Consider the following 18520-nt stretch of genomic DNA (forward strand, 5'->3'; position numbering starts at 1 on the left):
CCTCTAAGAGTTTTTTTGTAGATGATTTGGGCTGTTCGATATATAGGATCATGTCATCTGGGTCATTAATTGTAGGATATCTTTAAAAGGAACGACATTTAGCAATCAGGGCTTTTTTTTCACCCAGCCATATTCAACTAATATTTTGGGGGGCCAGGGGGAGGCATGTGTGTGTGTGTGTGTGTGTGTGTGTGTGTGTGTGTGTTATATACAGTGCTCATTCCTGTCTCTAAGCATTCTCTTGCATGGTTTCCCTCACCCAAATTTTCTTTTTTTCTGACTCAAATCCTACACATCCATAGAGGCATAGCTCATATGCTACCTCTCCTACATAGCTTTTCCTCATTTTTCATGATTTGTTCATCTCCTTCGGAATTTGATAGCACTTGTCTCTGCTAGTTTGAGAAAAACCCTGGTGAGAAAGGATCATCTGTCATAATTGTCCAGAGATGTCTGAGTTTTCTTCTGTCCATTCAGCTGCAGAGGCTCTTTTCCGGGTGTCGAGCTGCAGCCATTATTGCCTCCATTTATGCCCAGCTTCTAAAATGATATTCTGATATTCTTAGCTAATTTGACATAAGGTGGACAAATTCTTTTGCTTCTTAGTTTATTTAAGCAAAGTTTGAATTTATTTTTTAAAAAAATACCTTACTGGAAAACTAGAGGAGAAATAAAGTAAGATAAACAGAAACTATAAAAGTGAAGGAGCACACACAGGAATAATGTAGTGATTTTTTTTTAAGTTTATTTGTTTACTAATATTATTTATTAATATTCTAAGATGTTGCGGAGTAGTTGCAGGGGATGGACAGGAGGTAAGGGGAAGGAAATAGGGTGGCAGAAGGAGGAAGGAGAGAGGACATGGTTGAGGCCCGTAGCACCCCCGTCATGGGAGACCAGGGGGCTTCCAGCAGTGGCTTGGTCATTGCTGGGCTGGATGCAGATGTCAGGGGGGTGTGGCTGAAGCCCTTGGCCCCCAACTGCCCTGGCTTATGAGACAAGGGGGCTTCCAGCCATGGCTCAGTGTTCATCTCTGGGCTGGTTGGGGGGGGCATGGCCAAGTCCCTCGGTCCCCCACCGCCACAGCTCAGGAGCTCAGGATTCTTCTGGCAGTGGCCTGGTGGTCGTTGCTGGGCTGGGTGAGCTGGTAGGGCATGTCTGAGGTCTATGTCCTCCCCCCCCCCATCCCCAGCTTGGGAGACCAGGGGGCTTTCAGTCTTTCTAGGTTTTATTTTTTTATTTTATTTATTTATTTTTTTTACAACAAAAGAAACTTTATTTAAAAATACTTTTTTACAGACATGGGTGCTTGAAAAAGCTCTTTAGTTAAATGTGTATGGAAATGAAAAAAATTAATAAATAACATTAGTATAACAGACCTCTAAACATTAATAAACTGGCAAAACAAAATGGACTTAAAATGAAAATGAATCTTAAAGCTCTGCTATTCTCTGTAAGAATATTTACCTTCTGTTTTTCTTACTTTTTACAGGTGAGAATGATTAAATACTGCTATATAAATTTTTTTATATTAATGACATATTTTTAAATTAGTCCATGAAAATCTCATCTAAGTGTTTGTTTTGTTTTCTTCTTAACACTGATATACAAACTGGGACTCTTCAATCAGGGGAAAGTTTTCTCCAGCCCCACCCAGGCCAAGAATTTCAAAATCTTGATTAAGGAGGACTTTAAAAGAGTAATTTCTATCTCCTGATTCTTTATTCATTAAAGGCAGGGAAGAACTGAGGAAAGGGTAAGAGACGAGTAAAATGTCATTAGAATGAAAACATTTTTCTTTTCTTTTCTTAGCTGAAACTGCTATGGGGGCACAATACTGAGGACAGGCTTCTGGTATGTGTTCCTTGCTGCCCTTCCCTGGGGAAAACTAGACCCTGCAAAGGGCACTAGCTACTTAATGCTTTAGTCTGAAGCCTTCACATGAAAGGCAAGCCAAGTCTGAAGGGAGAGGCAGGGGGTCTAGGCTGGTTCAGGATCCAGCAAACTGAAAAGACAAAAAACAAACGACCTTCCCTTTTCAAAAGAGTCCATCCTATGCTTCTCCACACAGCTGGGTCATTAATATGGTCAGGAGGCTGCGACACTTGGAATGGTCCAGAGAATACCTGGAAATTGTGGAACATTCTGTCTCTCCTTGGAAGAGATAAAGCATTCGACCAGATAACTAAGCTTCTGACTGGAATCAACCAAATGATTCCAGGGTACAATGCTTTCTTCCAATGACACATCACGGCAGGGAAAAGGACCGCTGACACACTGCACCTGTGTGCGGCCTCTGTAGCCACAGAGAGCACTCCTTCCTGTCCCAACTCTAGGGACTAATGATACTCAAGGTAGAGGAGCTCAGACTCTGGTATTTCCATATTAAGTCCTAAGGTACAGCTTGGGATACAGTGCTGCCTTAGAAAGGCACAAAACATTTGGCTTTTTTTTTTTCCCAGTGTGCTAAAAATTGTTTTGTTTTGAATAAAGGAAAAAGATATATAAGGGTAAAAATCCCAAGTCACCACAGCCAGAAAGCAGATGTAGGAGATACCTCATAGCTGCCATGCCCCTACCATGTGTTTCAGCGGGAAGTCAGGGTTTTCTTTCAAGGCCAAGACACTAACACAGTACTGGGCAGAGTAGGTCAGAAGGCATCTACTCTCATGGGCATTGTGCTGCAGGCTTACTCACCCAGACAGTAGAAGAGGCCATGGAGGAGAGCATGCAGTGTACAGACTCCTATGTAGTTCTATGCCTCTTCAGTTTCAAGATAGCTGTAAGCATGCCCTACCCTCACCCAGAACTGGGTCAGAGGTAGGTAGGGAGGTGGGAGCTGACACATAGGAACCCTGTGCACCTACTTCAGGGCCTGAGCATGGAGGTGGCACAAGGCCCAAGGAATTGCACACAGCATGCACTGAGCCTCCCACCTGGTTCAGGGGCAGGAGAACTTGTGAGAGGCAATGTGGAGGGTCCCTCACATTCATTTTTGGGATTGACTCAGGAATATGGGGCCAGGCAATCAGAACTCTGGTGACTATTTGGCTGCCAGATCAGTAGGAGATCTGAGGTTGGCTTTAAGCCTTTGCTCTGTACAAACACGGAGTGGTCAGCCACATTTTTCTCAAGCATTGTACTAGGGAAGGGGCAGCAAGATCTCCAAACAGCTGTTAGTCCGTTAGTCAACAGCTGGCCCTTTGACATGGTGCTTTCCATTAAACTAGGAATGAATGGCAGGACTTGCTCTCCCTATCCCTATTCTCTCCATTTTTTACTCTTGTGCTACTTTCTAGGACCAAGAACATGGTACCTTCCCCTTGGAACCCACCCAGATTTTCTGGGACACTGTGAAGGAACGTGCACTGCTGTCCCTCTGCTCCTTAATTTGGGGGCCTAGACTAGAACATGAAATGCAAAGTCTGATGACCCACGCTTTCTCATGTGCCTCGATGTGTATCTTTGGATTATTAAGTTACTTCTGTGTATATCAGATGACTCTAGTAGTTTAAAAAAGTTATGAGTAAGGCAGTATGAAATGCCTTACAACTCAATACAGGCTCCAGGATGAGATAAATAAGATCAAAACATTCAGGTACGCAGAAGCATAGTTTTAAGAAACTAAAAAATAAAAGCTTTAATATAGGACTAAAAAGAAAGCAATTGGACAGGAAAGACACAGGTAACCTGTCTAAAGAGCTCTCAGTAAAAACCTATTCTAAACTGGAATCTGTATGTAATCTATATCCTGGCAACCGTCCCAGCTATTATATACTCTTTCTGGCTCTAGCAAAGTCATTTCTGAGGTACCTAGGAAGCCTTGCCTAAGAACATTACTGCAGAGCTCCCCTCACACAGGAAGGTGCAAATGAGAGGCTAAGAGGAAGGTTTGGAGAAGACAGGCCATGGGCCCACAGAACGCATACATTTTCAGCACTAAAACCTGAAGAGAGCCCAGAAGTCCACAGGCAGTGGCTATAATGAAATCCGTGATCTGCTCTCTATAAATAACATGAAAGAAGGCAAAAGACCTGAGGTTGAATGGAGGCTAAGGAACGCCACCCAGGAACCGATTAGCTCTGGAACAGGAGAGACTGGTCCTGAAGAGGGAGGTAAGAAATCTTGGATACCAAGACTGATAATGGGAAGAAAAACAGGAAATAAACAACAAAGATAGTGACCAGAATTAAGTTAAACCTAAGACTTTCCTTGATGTCCCAGACACATTCCCATGGCTGCCTTAGAGTAGAAATCTTTTTAGGGTGTCTACTCAGTCTGTGCCCTCTTCTCTGAGAACCTCCCCATCTCCCAGCTGAAGGAGTGTGCCACTGCTGCTCTGTCTTTGCCATCCCTGGCAAGGCCAACCAGACAGGAATAGATACTGATCAATGTGCTGGGCTGAGCGTATTCTTTGTTAAGAATGTGAACTAAGAAGAATTGGGAATCTGTTCATGGTGATCCCAAGAGTAGAAGGTGGTGTGAATTTGAGGATGAGGGTGCCTATTTTAGGTCCATGCATGCCGATAAACAGGTTGTAAAGGAAGAGAAAGAACTAAGTGCAAAGTTTACAGTTCCAGTTCCGTGAAAGAACCAACTGTACTTCCCATCCTAGGTCCCACAAGACACTCTGCATCCTTATAATGACTCCCTCCTTTCTTTAGCTTTAATATTTCTGTTTCTTGCATCTAAAGGGCCCCTAACCAGGAGAGTCCAAAATACAACCTTAACTTTTCTTTTTCTATCCACCCTCCTCCATGCATGAAGTGGCTATATGCACTCCTAAAGAAAGACTACTAATGTAGATTGGGATCAAAGAAGTGATAGTAATGTTTAATGCTGAGTTAGAATACTTTAGATTGAATTCCTAAAGCTTTAAGGTCTAGTAGAATGATGTGCTGATACTAAGCTCTAGGGTCTCTAAGATCCCTACTCTGGGAGGTAAAGGCTGACATTTAGAGAACTGTCTGGCTCTTGGAAGACCAAACAACTGGCTGACGATCAGAACCCAAAGACAGGTACCCACACCTCCCCCACACCTCCAGCCCTTCTAAAACACAGAATTGCTGCAAAGATTGTTGAAGGATTGGAAAACAAATTCCAAACAGTATGGGAGATGGTGACAGGTCCCAGAAGGGTGATAAGTAAACCTTCCCAACAAGGGGGATTACTGTTGGATTCCCAACAGTAGCTCAGTAAAAAGATCAAGGAAGGCACTAGATTGGAAAGCAGATTGTGGGCTGATGCTTTGCTTAAACATTTAATGCCCTACTGTGTAATTCTGAGACAACACACCCCACAATCAACCAAATAGATTCCACTGAAATACATAAAAATGGTAAATAGCCATGAGACTTACACTAAGGAATCTTCCAGACATTTTCAAAGCTATAGGAAGACAATAGGGGTTAAGGATTTTAACCAAGGCAGCTCTATAAGGAAAGATAAAGTCTACATAAAAGAACTGTGAATGAAAACTGCACAATCCTATTGGGAAGAGCTATTTTAGGATAAAATGCAAATGCAGAGCCAAGTAAAATTTCCCAAACATTAGTAACCCACCATGTGGTGGCAGGGAAGGACATATAGCTGACATTTCTGGCACATGGTAATCAAACATGTGCTGAATGAACAAACAAATAGTCACAGCCAGGTCCATGGTCAGAATACTCTTATTCAATGGACAGTGGCCATTCCAGGATCAGAAAGGTCAACGGTGAGAAGGGGCTTTACAGTTAGGCAAGAAGGTCTATGACCTTCTGACTTTCATAGTGTGAGGTAGGAGAGTATTTTGCATTAACACCATTGCTGATCACCTACGAAAAGGACTAGACCTTGTTAATGGTGCCTTAAAGGGAATATATAGCTGGTCCCTAGTTTTCAAGTAAGTTGTGTTACAAAAATTTAATTGTAAGCTTGCTGTTTGGACCACAAAACTTTTCTAGAGAGGAAATAAATATCTTAAGTATGAATAATAGCAACCCCCTGCCCCCAATTTTTTTTTAATCCACAAAACTGCTAAATGATACTAACGGTACTATCGCACATCTTGGGCCCTGGTGATGTGAGTCTGTGGAAGAAGAGAAAGAGAAGATAAGAATGGCAGAATAAGTAGAGTGGGGCTGAGGAGGAAAAGAGAAAGAGCTATCCACGGGTAGAGATCACTGTTTACATAAATAGTAACAGATAAATGTTGAGACGATAAACTGCCCAGTCTATTATTTAACTAAAGGGAGGTATACCATAGAGCCCACAGGTTTTTACCACCTGCGGAAGAAGTATGGAAAGAGTATGGGAAAGGGTATGGAGGGGCTGCTGGAAAGCAGCGACCCAGCTAGCAATGAGGGAGGCTGTGGAAAGCAACTCAGGCAGACACAGGGAAAGCAGGAAACTGGGTTGGATAAAATAGCCTGATGAATTTGATAAAAAGGAAAACACCAGTCATCATTTTGACTTATCAAACACTTGTAATTAGGAGGGGGGAAGGAGATGGGTTTGCCAAAGATGGCAAAACTCAAAATAAAGCCTGTTCATGAAAGGGCAATTTTAGTTAAATTCAGAGCAGAGCCAAAGAATTTAAAGTTGCCATACAAATGGAGGGTGAAAAATGAGTTATTGGTGCCTTAGTCAAAGGAAAATATAAGAAATTAAAGTTTTGAGAATATCCTCAAAACAAGAGCCACGTGAAAACCTTCCTGAGGCTGGCCTGGCAATCTCAGGAATGGACTCAGGTGTGTTCTCAGAGCACCCAGTCAAAGAAAAGACCCTCACAAAATGTTCCAAAACCTTGAATGCCTGCAGGGACACGTGACAAACTAATACCCAAGCCAATCAACAGTGCACCTGCTCAACACAGGGATCTGGAACTTCAGTTTCCGGGCTGACTTGAAGAGCCACACACGTACTCAGGAAAGGAAAGGAAGAAACTGCTCACAGCCTATATGGTGTGGACAACATCTCCACGAAAGATGATGTGAATGCTCTGAAAAGGCAAAAGATACATAGCCAGTGCTTTGTTTTCCTGATAGAGCCTTCAACTATGGGCACTATCTGCAGTAAAAGAAAAACTACGTGGATAGGCCTGGAACTGCTGCCATCTTTTCTAGTTCTTTATCTAGGCCTTCAACATTCAAACAAAATGCAAAACTGAATTTTACCTCAAGTGAAACGCTATACTGCATTTCAAAAGTAGACAGTAGCTTGTTTCCTAGTCACTGTCATTCGCCCCTGCCCTTCCACCCCCATTCAGGATGTCCTGCACCTGCTGGTGGGCTATGTTGTTTTCTCCCATGCAGAAAAGACACTGGGTAACCATGGCAAATCAACACATGGTCCTGTACTGTCTACTCTGGGAATTTAAATGGCTCTGAGGCAAAAGGGTAAAACCAAAAGATCTAGGAGCAGCTGAATGCCAAGAGAAGAACTAGAAAAAGTTTTAGCTCCAAAGATAACAAGACTGGAAAGAAAATTGGTCAAAGGAGGGTCATTTCTGTCTGGACCTAAAGACAAAAGTGTGATTTAGATTCTGAGGTCGGCAGATTTATCAGAACAGGCTTGCTTCTGACAAGGAGAGCTACAGGCTGCTGGGGAAGTCAGCACTGGACAGAGAGCTACCTGAACTCAAGGGACCATTCAGCAGTCTCTAAAAGAAATGACTGACTAGAATGTGAATCTTCCTTATGAACTTGCAATTACACAAACGGCCAGCCTTTTCCCATATTGTCTTTGACTGTAGTGAAGGAATTTATTTCATCAAATGATGTCTAACTGCTGTAGAGAACACAGTAATTAAAGAGAGTATATAGGACCTAAGGTGAATTGGAAAGGGGAAAGAAAGGAAGAGACGTTACATTTCAAAAGCCATCGGCACAAGAGAAAACGAAGTCATCGGGTGGCCCCAATGTAGGAAAGGTGCTAATCATCAGCAAAATGCTGTGCTACCATGGGTGGTACCCCCACTCCTTAAAGGGCAAAGAAAAAAATCATTTCTGAAAATCTACCCTGGCTTATTATGTTCAAAGGGAGGCACCCATATAAGCTGAAATTAATTTATTGGGGAAAAAAAACTAAACAGATAAATCCTCATTGTCTATTTTGTGCACTTAAGTAGCATGTGAATGAAGCTTCCTAAAAGCTTCGTGGTATTCAGGCCAGAAAGTCATCCTGGAACAAATGTTACTCCCTTCCTATTACATAGAAAGACTTCATAACCTACATTAGAACACATATCTGGCACAAAGGCAACTGACTCCCACAGACTATTTTCTGGGGAGGGCATGGAATGTATTTGAAGGCCTCTATCTCAAATCAGTCATTATGTAACTACGATAATTAAACCACCTTATTTTAACAAACTCAATGTTCCTATGGAAACAGTGCTTTGGAGTGACCAGTGTTAGCTGCTAGTATCAAACATGACTATAATGATATAGCAACAATACTTTTTCTCCCACCTATCTCCAAACAAACCAACACCACCACACATAATAAAGAACATCCCATAAGCTGCTTGGCCTCAGTAAGGCTGGTTATAGCAAGCTCGATGCCAGTGACAGAACACCAAGGGGGAGGAGGAGGAAGGAGCCGACAGGGGAAAGGACGGAGAAAGGGTGTTCTAAAAATATAGGACTTTAGCTACGCACATGATAATGTAAGCCAAAGGGGAGTGTTGAAGTTGGAATACACACTACATTTGGATCACACTACATTTGGATATAATACCACAGTAGATGGAAGTCTTAAAGATTCCTTCCTAAACCTCTTGTGCTAATTCCCTGCCTGGGATTAACACACACAGCAGGTTAATCGTAGAATCACAAGACATATACAACCACAGACGGATAGACAGATAGACACACACATGGCCACATCCTTAACCCAGGAAAGTCTTAAGTTCTCAATTAGGATTTACAGCACAATACTTATTCTATTATTTTCTGAATTGTTTCCCAAGTAGGCTACCATGTAATAAAAATCCACACTCTTAAGTGGGGACTGAAGGACACCTTCAAATGCACTCTCAAGACCAATAAAATAATAAAACATACTAGCTGCTCCTTTTGCATTCCACTGCTTTGAAATCTCAGAACCACAGAGGTGATATCCCACAGAAAGGGCATGACTTCACTGTGAAGTCTCCAAAGGAACCTCTGCCCTTTTAGGTGCTACTCAAGTAAGAGCTCCTGGCTCACTGGTTCTCTAAAGTTGAAGCAGGGTGGTGATGTGCTAGGTAGCTACGTGGGCAGGAGAAGAAATGGAGACGAATTCCCGGAGGATACTTTTGGCCATCTCGATGTTGTGGGCAATGACCAAAGCCTTCTGAATGTCCTGGTAGGAGTACCCCTGATTCATGAGGTTCTCAATCTCACTGGAGAGCTGAGGCGAGGCAGTGGTGGCAGCAGTGGCAGTAGTGGCAGTAGAAGCAACAGCACTACCTCCTTGCTGACAGCTACCTGCTTTTCATTCAGAGTTGATTCTCCAAGGGAATGGTTTGGGGGGCCTCTCAGGAACTTGAGAACCCTCAGTAAAGTTTGTTGTGGGATCACCATCCAGAGACAACCAGCCAAAGGAGGAGCTGGCATTGGAGATATCTAAGAGAGTTCGGCGGGCCAGCACTGCTGGCACAGGTGGCTTAGGGACATCATACCCATCATCTTCATTTTCTGATTCCTCAGGGCCAGTGTTAGCAGGGGCTGCAGCCAAATTCCCTCTCGGTGACAGATGGTGCCTGGGACTGAATATTATACATTGCTTCATAAGTACAGCTATCAATCTGCTGGTCAGAATCACATGCTTGTGAACTCTGGGTTGTCTCCAATGGCCGTTTCAGCTCTGGCTTTTGAAGCCCTACAGGCCTAGAGGAGGGAGTCATATACTCTGTGTCTTCCTCACTTTCACACTACTCCCCAGGTGGCAGTTTTGGCACAGGAAGAGGTATGGCAGCCAGAGAATAAATGGCATTAGCAGATGAGGAAGGTTTGATTTTGGGGTGCTCACACTCTGGACCTGCTAATGGGCTGCTATTCATATTCATGGAGGTATCCAGACTGAATGTGCTTCCAAGCCTAGGCACATCTGCTCTGGGTTCCATTTGTGAGGGCAATGAAAATGGAAGTGAGTGCCAGTTGGTTAATTCTCTTCCTGTCCAGGGATCACTGGGGCTTGGGGCAGCTACTGGTACTTTGGGGATTGGTCGGGGCAGCCATGAGTCCCCAAGGCGGCTAGAGGGGACAGGGGGCAGTTCGTCTCTGGCTGGACAATCGCCTGGTGTACAAGGTAGGGGGCGTCCGCGTCTCTGAGGCCGGGTTTCTGCTCCAACAGAATATGGCCGGTCTGGGGGGGCGGTGGCGGTGGAAGATCTCGAAGTGTGGGAGGCACTGGCAATGGTTTGTCCTTATGAAGGGAGACAGAAGCAGCCTTAGGAACAGTTCCAAGACCAGAAGCACTTGAAGTAACAGATACTTGCTGCTGCAGAAGGTCAAGTTGTGGTGGCACTGGGGGAAGAGAAGCTTGTGGAGCCATGGAGAATGGAGAAGGACGCCTTACCACCTTGGCACCAGCCAATTCCTTCATTATGAAGAGAGAGTCATCAGCTCTTTCATCGTCATCATCATAATTTGGGGAAGGGGCTCCCTCTGCTCCTTGCCTCAACAGGCTGCCACTTCCTCTAGGATCAAACGGATCCACCACAATGGGCTCAGTACCTTTAATTTCACATCGGCAGAAAGGACAACCCTGACCTTCTGATTCCTGCCAGGATGTAAGACAGGATGTGCACGTGAGGTGTCCACAGGACTCAATCTTTACATCCTTATCATTTTCAGCACATATTTTACACAGTTGGAATGTGGAGCCCATCTTGCAGTATAATTCATATTGTTCCTGGGTCACTTTGATGTGGTCTTGGGGAGTTGGTTCACATAAGCCTGTCAGGTCAGGATTCTGGTTACGTCCATCAGGAAACAAATAGAAGCCTTCCCTGAAGCCATCAATCAGTGCTTGGAAGAGAGGTTTATTGTGGGGGATGGTCTGGAGAATGTTCCCATCAGCAGTAACATACCCAATAGCCCACTGACCCAGACGAGTGCAGCTCAGCCGGAAGATGTAACTGCCAGGTTTGTGAATGAATTTCTGGAGCCGAGCTTTCACCTCATCATACGTCAGGAAAGCCATGTAACCAGGATGAGTTACATCAAGGCTATTCCAATTCCTGAGCAAAGAGGACCATGGCTGAAATTATCTCGTAAAGATATCAAGTTCAAAAACTGAAATATAATCATTGCAGGTCAGATCAGTAGTGGATTTCAGAGCCATGGCCTCAAGTCCAGAACTGATGGGATGTACTTCATGTAGTGCCTGTCGAAAGCTCTTCCAAGGGACTATTGTCTTTTCCCCAAAAGCTTTTCTCCAAAATTCTGCAGCATCTGCTTTAGTAATCCGAAATGTGTCTCCTTGAAAGAGTCCACTTGGAAAGATTCCTTTTAGTTCTGCCAGCATGTGGCTGAAGATCAGGGACAGTTTGGTTAGGTTTCGCCTGAATTAATACTTGTGTAGTATTTCTCCATTACCTAGGCTGAGAATTCTCCTCATACATTCTTTCTTTCCCCTCCTTGAAGAGGCTTACGGTCTGCTTAGTTTTCTTCATCAAATTCTCCATGAACACCCTAAAATATTCATTTTCTCCAAGTGTCTCCATCTTCCCCTCATATCTTGACAAGGTAATACGGAGATGCTGGTAGGTATCTGGCAGCAGGTCTAAGATATAAGGTGGGCTATTCTTTAGCGCCAGCTTTGGGTTCTGACACAACCGCACCACCTTGTCCATGAGCTTCCAGCACTTCTCCACCATCTTCTTGTCTACAGTCCCCGGTGGGTGGGGGCTTAGGTGGTGGTGGTGGTGCGGCTGGAAGGCATCCTTCATGAGCCTGATCAGGCCGCCCGAGCCCGAGCCTCCGGAGCCGCTGCCGCCCCCGGCCCCAGAGCTCTTTTTCACGTTGCCGGCCATGTCCCAGGGAGGGGTGGGGGCCCCTCCGGGTGTACCGGCTCTGCTCGGCTGCGAGCGAGGGAAAGGAGGGCATGAAGGAGGAGCCCTTTCTAGGTTTTATAGGTGTCTGGTGGTGTTAGACATTTACTGGTTAATATTAAACTTTGTCTTTGTTATGTGGGTATTTTGTTTTTTCTTTCAGTTCTGTGTTGAATTATTCACTGTTCCCATCACTTAAACTCTGCTCTGGGACTAATTTGTTGTCCTTTGCTTACTAATAAAATGGGGAGATTTCCTGTGGGGACCAGCACTTGAGCCCTGTAGTTGAGCTACATTGCTGCTTTGCTGCTGATTCCCTGGAAGGCTTTTTGTGCAGCTCAAGTTTTTTTTTTTTTTTTTTTTTTCCCTTTTTTTTTTTTTTTTTCTTTTTTTTTTTTTTTTTTTCTTTTTTTTTTTTTTTTTTTCTGACTGGTAACAGAATCGCAACCCTCGGTGTCGCACCCATACCGGGGACCGGCAACGGGATTGCAACCCTCGGTGTTGCGCCCCCACCGCGCTCAGCCAGTGAGCGGGAACCGGTCTCCACATGGGATCCGAACCCTCGGTGGGAGCGCCGCCCTCTCCAGTGCGCCACCGGGCCGGCCCGTGCAGCTCAAATTTTAATTGTTGACTTTTTATGTACTTCTGGATCTTGTGAGGTCTGCTACACCTGTGTTGTGTGGAAACTCTGGTCTGGACCTCAGTCTTTTCAGCACACTGCATCCCATGCAGTTCTATATTCCTGACCAGTCTCCGCTAAGCGGTCCTGCGCTGATTGGGGGAAAGATGAGCTGTCCTTGCTGTGCCCAGTGTTCTCCTGGTGGGCCCATCTCCCCCACCGCCCATGCTCCAAACATTTCCCATGGGATGGGCAATGTGCTGGTCCTTTGAGATAACTCACCAGCCTCTGAGTGGCTCCTTTTTTTCAGTTGTTGCAGATCCTCACTCCTACGTGGGTCCACGGGAGCCCCGTTAGTGGTCTTGCTGGCCTGATGACCACCAAGGCCCTCTTCTCCCCTGTAGCCTCCAAGCAACTTCATCCAAAGGGCACAGCTGCGGCTTTTGCCAGTTCTTGCTCTGTGCGCTCAGCAGCTACAGCCTGGAAGCTGCCAGGATTCGAAATGGTGGGAATGACCCTTTCTTTCTCTCATTGTGACTTCTCCTTCCTTCATGCTCCATAGGTCTCTCCTCCTCTTCCCCTGAGCTCTAGCGCCCCCCAGCTTCTGTGCTGATTTTTTAAAACTGCTTTAAGTGGGGGCTGGCCTTTTAGCTGAGTTGGTTAGAGTGATAACACCAAGGTCCAGGGTTAGATCATTGTACTGGCCAGCCACCCAAAAAATTAAATAAGTAAATGAATAAATAAATAAGTGAAATCTAGAACCAGCTTAGCTTGACTACATGAAGTAGGATGTTTCTCAACGGGCCTCGTATGGTATTTCTTCCAAACTTGAGGATGAGCTATACTTGTATCCCTTTCCCTTTCCTTTCTAGATATCTCCAGGACAGCCCTTGGAAGTCCTAGCCAGATTTCTGCCCTCTTTGTCTTTAATCCGTCTCTTCACCAAAACCATATTTCTTAGCCAGTTATAAAGACTGACTGAAAGTAGGCTAAATTTAGATTCTTCACTGTCGTTCTAGTGCTGATTCTAGGCCCAATACATTGGCTGTGCTACCTTCCCTGACTCTGTGTTTGTCAGGCCTCTCAAATGATTGTCTTGTTCTGTTTTAAAATCCATGTTCCATTCCATATTATAAGTTGCTGTATTAATTATTATATTAGTTTCCTAGGGCTGACATAGATTACCATAAACTGGATGGCTTAAATCAACAGAAATTTATCCTGTCACAGTTCTGGAGGCTAGAAATCTAAAATCAAGGTGTTGGCAGGACCACCCTCTCTCTGAAAGTTCTTGGGAATAATTCTTCCTTGTCTCTTCTCAGCATCTGGTGGTTCCTGGCAATCCTTGGCATTCCTTAGTTTATAGCTTCATCATTCCAGTCATGGCCTTCTTCTCTGTGTGTTTCCTATGTCTCTTTGTGTCCTCTTCTTTTCTCTTCTCTTCTCTTTTCTTTCCCCCTGCTTTATCCATGTTGCGAATCCTCACCTTATACGGACAGTAGTCATTGAATTTAAGGCCCATCCTTATCCAGTATGACCTCATCTCAATTTGATTACAACTGCAAAGACCTGCTCCCAAATAAAGTCACATTCACAGGTACCAGGATTTAGGACTTGAATGTATCTTTTGGGGGGACATGGTTAAACCTACTATTATCTATTGCTGTGTGAGAAATTATGCTAAAATTTAACAGTTAAAACAGCAAATATTTCTTATCTCATAGTTTGTATGGGTCAGAAATCTGGGTGCTGCTTAACTGGGTGCCTCTGGCTCAAGGTTGCAGTCAAGCTGTCAGGTGGGGCAGTGGTTTCATCTTGGGTGATGACATCTGCCTCCAAGGTCATTGTCATGGTTGATTTGGCCACTTGTGGCAAGTTGGTAGTCAAGTTCGGAGGAGTTAAATAACTGGAGAACTGAAGAGAAGGGTATGGGTCTGTATGCCAGCACCCGAGACAAAGTAAGGACCTGGAGGGGCCCTGTTAGTCTCTGTTCTTCCACCTGCTCCACTGACCAGTGCCTAAGCCAGTGAGAGAGCTGGGTGGAGGAGACATAAGTAACACTACTGAAGATCCTAGGTGACAAAGTGAAACCCAGTGGGGCTGGGACATTTTTCCTACATCTCTTTGGATCACAGGGCCTCTTGGGTACTGTGAAGCTCTGTGCAAGGGTACAGATTGGTGGCCAGAGACCAAATATAACCCGCAGATGTGTCTTGTTTGGCTTAAACAGTGCTTTAAGCAATTTTTAATTAGTTTTCAACATTTGAAAATTAGAAGATTTCACATAAAAATCAAACTTTCTGACTTCTCTTATAAAGGTAGCATATATGGAAACATATGCTACATTTAAATAGGGCAGCACAGGCTTTCTAGCTTCACCAGGGTTTGCATCTGACTGCTGCATTCATTTACTCTATCTGCCTGATCCTTAACAGGCATTTGAATTGATGAGCCCTACTGTATTCTCAGTGGCAAGGCACAGGTCAGTGCCCACCCTGCAGGATCACTATACCCTGGAGGTGTGTACTGGATAGACTGGGGATCTTATGTGAGCTCTCAGCTCCATATTCAGGCCGAGCTGACTAAAGGATTTTGAACCATTGAGATTTTTTCCTAGTATTAAGCTCAATTTTAAATCATTTTTTTCAATAATATACTTTCTATCATATTTTTAAATTTATGGCTATCACATATTTAACACATATTTATTGGGGAGCCAGTATGTGCAAGGTGCTATGCTAGGTCTTGGAAATATCAAGAACCAGACATGGCCCCTGTCCTTATGAAAGTCAACTTGTAATTTTGAATTAATGTCTACGTTTAGAAATGGTTTAAATCATCAAAATAAAGCCTAAGGTTTACAGTTTTATTGATTGATTGATTGACTGGCAGCTGGCCAAGACCAAATCCTTGACTTTGGTGTTAACAAGGTTGCGCTCTAATCAACTGAGCTGAGCCAACCTGCCAGCCTGCAGTTTTAAAATTAGTACTATTTAAAGATCGTGTTCTCCAGTCAAGTTCTGAGTACATTTTATGTCATTGACTATTAATGCTTCTTGCTGTTTTTTCCCCCTGCAGGAGAAATGCTCTCATATGGGGATAAGCAAGAGGTGGAAATAAGAGGGTGCTCACTTTGGTGTGTTGAGCTGATCCGGGATTGTCTTCTGGAGCTTATTGAAAAAAAGGGTAAAAAGTCTGATGGAGAGATCAATTCCATTCTTCTGGATTATTACTTATGGGACTATGCCCGTGACCATAGGGAAGAGATGAAAGGAATTCCATTTCATCGCACACGTTGTATTTACTATTGACCCCAAGTGTAAACTGACTCACAGAAGACCCCCTGAATTTTTATTTCATATAATCATTTGTACAGTTTTGCTTTAATATTAAGAGAAGATGGTAGAGATTACACGAACAAGGAAATTGATTACTTAGTCTCACTTTAAAATTTTTCTCCTGACATCACTGTGTATTCCCAACTTTATATTATGTCTGCTTATTTGGTTTTGACTATATTTTCCTTTTCTGTGGACACATAGTTGACAGAAATGATGAAGGAACTTCAATATTTTCTTTAAATCTCAGATTTCTTAAAATTAATCATGCTTTATAATGTGATTAATCTTCAATGATAATATTTTATCTATTAAATTAACATCTTTTCTAAAGGTGTAGTAATCTTCTGCATACCTTAATCATTTGCTATAAAAGAATGTAGAGTCTTTTATGTATGCATGCTTTTTCACTTATAAAAAGCAATCTCGACACCTTAAGCTTTTATTGGTAATGATAATGAGTTTTGTATGTCATGATTTTCAGTTTTTTTTTCAGAGTAACTACATTGGAATTAAATAAAGCCTTTTAAAACTTTTCTTAAACCTGGAATGAATTATTGCATTAAAATAGAATTTACCACATATAATTTTATTTTTGTGACTGGTAAGGGGATCGCAACCCTCGGCATGGTGTTGCCTGCACCACGCTCAGCCAGTGAGCGCACCGGCCATCCCTATATAGGATCTGAACCCGCGGCCTCGGTGCTACCAGCGCTGCACTCACCCGAGTGAGCCACGGGGCTGGGCCATACCACATATAATTTTATTTTTGTGACTGGTAAGGGGATCGCAACCCTCGGCATGGTGTTGCCTGCACCACGCTCAGCCAGTGAGCGCACCGGCCATCCCTATATAGGATCTGAACCCGCGGCCTCGGTGCTACCAGCGCTGCACTCACCCGAGTGAGCCACGGGGCTGGCCCATACCACATATAATTTTAAAAGGTTTACGATAAATTGGATTGTTTACTTTCTGTTGCAGAACTCTCAGTACATACCAAGCACTCATTTCCCACCTCTCCCCCCACCTTCTTCAAACAGAAGCTTGACTTTGTTAGGTATATACTTTGTCTGCTTGCTGTGACTTTGTATGAATCAGAAAAAGGTGCCCTTTCCCCAGGCATTTTACTGCCATCTGCTGGAAATTTGTTCTAATAACTTTACAAATAACAGTGACCGTGAATGTAAGTGGACTTCCTGGAGTTGTGCGATGCACAACTTGCACAAACGTAAGTCATGGTCCTGTGTCCATCCCTCCCCTGTGTGACTCAGTAAGCGACCCCATCCCCAGTTCCACAGGTAGATCTGGTGGAGTATGAATGGTTTACTCATTCACGGTAATCCTATTCTCCTTGCCGTGATTGCTTTGGTAACAGGTATTTCAGCTAGTCCTGTCCAGTGAGACTGGAGAGGAAGTCTGCTGGGAGGCTTATGGAAAAGGCTTTTTCACTTTTAAGAAAGAGACCTAGGAGAAGGCCCCTCTTCCTCTGAGCAATGTGCCCTCTAAATATGATACCTGAAACTAGCCATTTTGTGGAGCCATAGCCCTGCTGTACCTAGCATGCCTAAGATGATGAACACATTACCTTATTATTTACATAATTTTGAATTAATTTTCTGTAACTTGTACTAGAAAGCATCATAACTAATAGCTTCCAATTGAACCTCAGGCCTCCCTGCTCCTGCCACCCTTTCTGTACCTCTCCTAGTGCCTCTCCCTCTCCTCCTTTCCCTTTCCCTGTTCTTCCCCTTCTCCCCTCTCCTCCTCTTCCTTTCTACTCGAGGCTCAGCCAGCTCTGAGCTTTCTGCTTCTCTGTCATGTAGAGGATGGGGAAGGTGGTCCCAGGCTCTGTGGTGCTCCGTGGTGTTGCAGACCCAGCTACCTTTTCTCTTGTGCATTGAGCATAGCCTGGACTCGCAATCCAAGATGCTTGTGTTCTATGTAGGCAGCGGAATTGAAGAAGCAATGAAGTCGAAGAGTAGAAAGAAAAGCTCGACAAGGAAGCCTCCAGCAGCCACCACGTTGCATTTTTGCTTTGATCTCACAGACTAGAACAGATCACATCTGTTACTGGCATCCAGGTCCGGGTGTCCAGGTCCCGCTGCTCTCTGCTCAGAAACAGAAGACTCGTCAGTCCCAGATGTTGGTACGAGGTAGGAAGTTTATTATCAGACGTCTGAGGAGACAGACTGGAACTGACTCCCTGCTTTAGAGGTTGGAGAGGTTGCGGTTTTAAAGAGTTGCTGAGGGAATGGAATGTGGGAAATGGCAAGTAGCAGGGAGGAGGAGGTGCAGGGGGCCAGGTGCAATCTCTCCCAGACTCTGGTTTCTGCTCCTGTCGTTATCTCAGGGTCCTGCTGGAGGGGTGGAATCAGCACAGCTTTACTGAGGTCTTCCTTGGTTTCCCTTGGATAGTTTTTGCAAGTCTGCAGCTCCAGGCTGACTGGAAAACAACTTTGTCTTCACGTAAATAATGTCATCTTGCCCCATAACCAAGGGAAAATATCAAATGACCATGGGAATAGAGGGAACTCAGAGAAA

At 44.1% G+C, this 18520-nt stretch overlaps 2 protein-coding genes across 2 annotated transcripts in view; one reads left to right on the forward strand and one right to left on the reverse strand.

The window, feature by feature from the left end:
* Positions 1-16522, forward strand: part of LOC103587558 (chromosome unknown open reading frame, human C9orf64) — a gene marked incomplete at its 5' end in the record, with an annotated part of 27343 nt that extends 10821 nt beyond the window's left edge. The window contains one exon of the mRNA XM_008569054.1: positions 15720-16522. Within this exon, the coding sequence (XP_008567276.1) occupies positions 15720-15952 (233 nt within the window). The remainder of the gene's footprint in view (positions 1-15719) is intronic.
* LOC103587552 (E3 ubiquitin-protein ligase CBL-like) lies at positions 9226-12004 on the reverse strand. Its single transcript, XM_008569046.1, is given in 4 exon segments — positions 9226-9709; positions 9711-10339; positions 10342-11533; positions 11568-12004. Coding segments are annotated over 4 exon segments (2742 nt in total).
* Positions 16523-18520: the final 1998 nt, after the last annotated feature.

This window comes from Galeopterus variegatus, unplaced genomic scaffold (assembly GCF_000696425.1).
Source record: "Galeopterus variegatus unplaced genomic scaffold, G_variegatus-3.0.2 Scaffold460, whole genome shotgun sequence".
NCBI lineage: Eukaryota > Metazoa > Chordata > Mammalia > Dermoptera > Cynocephalidae > Galeopterus > Galeopterus variegatus.